The 3267-nt window shown below is 50.9% G+C and overlaps 1 protein-coding gene across 1 annotated transcript; it reads left to right on the top strand.

Moving 5' to 3' along the window:
* The first annotated feature begins 823 nt into the window (after positions 1-823).
* LOC109367731 (E3 ubiquitin-protein ligase Topors-like) lies at positions 824-2609 on the top strand. Its single transcript, XM_019615524.2, has 2 exons — positions 824-1095; positions 1304-2609. Exons 1-2 carry the CDS (start codon positions 835-837, stop codon positions 2519-2521), a joined length of 1479 nt encoding a protein of 492 aa, XP_019471069.1. The 5' UTR covers positions 824-834; the 3' UTR covers positions 2522-2609.
* Positions 2610-3267: the final 658 nt, after the last annotated feature.

Raw genomic sequence — 3267 nt, 5'->3', positions numbered from 1 at the left:
GACTTGACAAGGCTGGATTAGAACAATCTTGTATTTCATATTAAATGCAAGCATCTTGAACCACAGTTACTAGCCTTTCCAAATGCACAGGCGTTGTTGACTCCATTTATATGATATCTTTGCTTGCTTTGATTTCTTGCTTTCCTGTTTTAAGAACAGATGGAGAAAGTAATTTAAGTACTGAATACCAGAAGGTATCTGGAATAAAGTAAATTAAGGAAACACTACGAGAGAACAAATAAAGGAGTTAAACCACTAGCAGAAGATTCACAATTAAGAATTAACGGAGAATATAAACTTAGCCAAGCAGCAGAAATCACCTGGCTCAGAGGGAGTCCTACAGTGTGTAGACAGTGCACTGACACTGCAGATATGCAGAGAATCCAAAGTCAGAGAAGAGAGGAGAGAGAGTGTACAGAATTATACAAACTGCAGCAGGTAACACAAATTGTGATAATGTCCACTGTATGACCAAAACCACAAGGAGTACAATGGACTGCGTTACACGGAATCAGAACCACAGAATCACAGATGTTCAATTCCATGGAATAAAATGTTTTCAGAGCTCTTCTTGGTATATGGAATACAACAAAGAGAGAGACAAGAGCACCTATCAGGCCTCTGAGAAGGCACAGGACAGGGCTCAGAGCTACACGAGGATCAGGAGAACAAGAAAGGGATTCGATAGGGAGGGGCAGTGCCTGGAAATGGCACTGCAGTTGCCCTAATTGCATATATAGATACAAAAATGCTAAGTCCTGCTGGGGCGACATCTGTGTAGGCAGAAAGACTGTGGTGACATCACTGAGCAACAGGCTGTGATGTCACCAACAGATGCACTGTGACCGCAGCACCATCACTGCTCAGCTTTGGGCACAGGCAGAGCCTGGCCCACTCAGTCTCGAGCCTGGACTCCTGCCGAGCGCGTGTGCAAGGTTGGAGGTGGAGCGAGCATTTGTCTTGGGTGCTGGGCTGTGCTTTGGGCACTGCTGGCAGCGGCTCTCGCTGCCCGTCCCTACGGCCATCACCTGCATTTCCCTGGCCTGCCTGGTTCAGGCAGCCGGGGCCCCACGGGACGCACGTGCAGCAGCAGAGGTGAGCTGGGTGGGGACACGTCCCCCAGGGAAGAGATAGGGTGAGCGCTGGGACTTGGGTCAGGGCTGCAACCTGAGGGACCTCTGAGGGTGTGGAGCATAGCATGGCCCAGGTGTGGGGCCAGGAGGGTGTCCTGCTGGGGGACCTGGGCTATTCTTTTGTCTGTCCACGGGATGGAGAATGACTGCGGCCTCTCTCCCTCTTGCAGTGCGCAACATTCACCCCTGTGGCACTGGTGAAGAGGAGCAACACTCATCCTCACTCCCCAGCGGGCCACAGCATAAGGACCATGGCAGCAGAGCAGGAATGGGTATGTCCCATCTGCCACGATGCACGCGAGGACATTGCCTACGTGGTGCCGTGCCATCATGAGTATTGCCTCGGCTGCATCCTGCGGTGGGGCAAGCAGAAGAAGAGCTGCCCGCTCTGCAGGAAGGACATGGAAGTGGTCAAGGTCGCTGCGTGGGATGACAACGAGGACCTGAACTTCATCATCTGGCCTCCAGCACCACCAGTACCTGCCTGCTTCCAGGAAGGCATTGCTCTAAACTTCAGCAGCTCTAGCCCTTCCTCGTCCCCTTCGCTGTCTCCTCTGCCATTCTCAGATGAGGAAGAGGATGAGGAGGCAGACGAGGAGGAGGATGAGGAGACAGATGAGGAGGAGGAGGAGGAAGATGAGGAGCTGGAGGAAGAGGAGGCAGAGGAGGGTCCTTTGGTGGGCGGTCTCCGGCCTCAGGCCTGGGCACAGCTGTTCAGGCAGCACCAGGAGATCCTGGACCCTGTGCTGCCCAGGCTGCGCCAAGAGCTGAGAGCCGTCTTTGACACTGACTGGTGGCCGGCAATGGCAGCAGAGAGCTTCATCTTTGATGCTCTGTGTGACATTGGGCCGAACAGAGAGGAGCTGATAGACCTGATGTGGCCTGCGCTGGAGGACGAAACTGAGACGTTCATCCAGGGGCTCATCGATACCATCATGCTTCAATGCAGCGAGGAGGCCCACAGACTGCTGGGTCTGCAGGGCACCCACGTGTCCGGGGCGCAGGAGGAGGGCCCTGCAGTCAGGGGGCAGGAGGACAGCCGTGCGGCCGCCCCTGGCCCCACAGCCTCCCCACAGGTGACCCCCACCTCAAGGCCCGGACTCTCTGGCAGCACTGCGACATCCCGCAGAGAGGAGCAGCCCAGCACGGCAGGGGCTGACATTCGTGCGGGTCTCAGTCACGGCCCCGCTGCACACACGGCGACGGAAGCGGAGCGGCCCTGCGAGGAGATGGAGCAGGAGGCAGCAGCAGGTCCCTCTGCCCAGGGCAGCAGCCCCTCCGCTCCTGGTCACTCTCCTGAGAGGGCCCGGCGGCCCCCTAAGAGGAGCGCTGACAGTGACCAGGAACCACAGCCTCCCTGCAAGAGGCCACCGCCTCAGTGGGACTAGCAGGGTTACACTTCTCTTTAATTAATAAATAATAAAAAGTTTTCTTAGAATCATGGAATAGTAGTGGTTGGCAGAGACCTCTGGAGATCATATACTGTAGCCTAGATTATACTCGTCTCTGAAGTCCAAGCCAAAGCAGATAATGAACAGGAGCTCTACATAAACAAGACATATTATAGAACATAACACGCTAACAAAAATGGCTTTGGCATTAACTTTGGGTACAGACAAGTTTATTTCAAAAAAGAAATATATTGAAAATGTGTCTGTTTTCATAGCATTTTATCAATTTTGTATGCATTTTTACCTAAACTAGTAACGCTAGCTATTATGACAATGCATTGCAAATAAGTATCTCTGAAAATATGAAAATCTTTTTGTCTGTTATTTTCATATATGACTACATAAAATTAGTATATAATGTAGGAGTATATATTTTGCAATATGCCCTGTCGTTAAAGTGAACGTGGTTCAAAAGATAAATCTTTCCTACCTTTAACCATTGTTCTTCCAGTTGATTTTCCAAAGATATCTAGAAGACTTCTTCTTGCTCCTAAGTATGTGGTTGTTTGAGTGAGGCACCAGTTATATAGCTAGAGTGTCCTCTGTAAAGTGGCACAATACTGAGAATAAGCACCTGTTACACATGGTTTTACACAAAATCCATCACTTTGCATACCCATGCTGTATCTAAGGCTGGGAGCAATGTTTTAGAAAATCATATTACCAAGAGAAGGAATGTATAG

This window comes from Meleagris gallopavo, chromosome 1 (genome assembly GCF_000146605.3).
Source record: "Meleagris gallopavo isolate NT-WF06-2002-E0010 breed Aviagen turkey brand Nicholas breeding stock chromosome 1, Turkey_5.1, whole genome shotgun sequence".
Lineage (NCBI taxonomy): Eukaryota > Metazoa > Chordata > Aves > Galliformes > Phasianidae > Meleagris > Meleagris gallopavo.
Note: the sequence above shows the minus strand (reverse complement) of the source record. Positions and strands in the feature narration are given on the sequence as shown.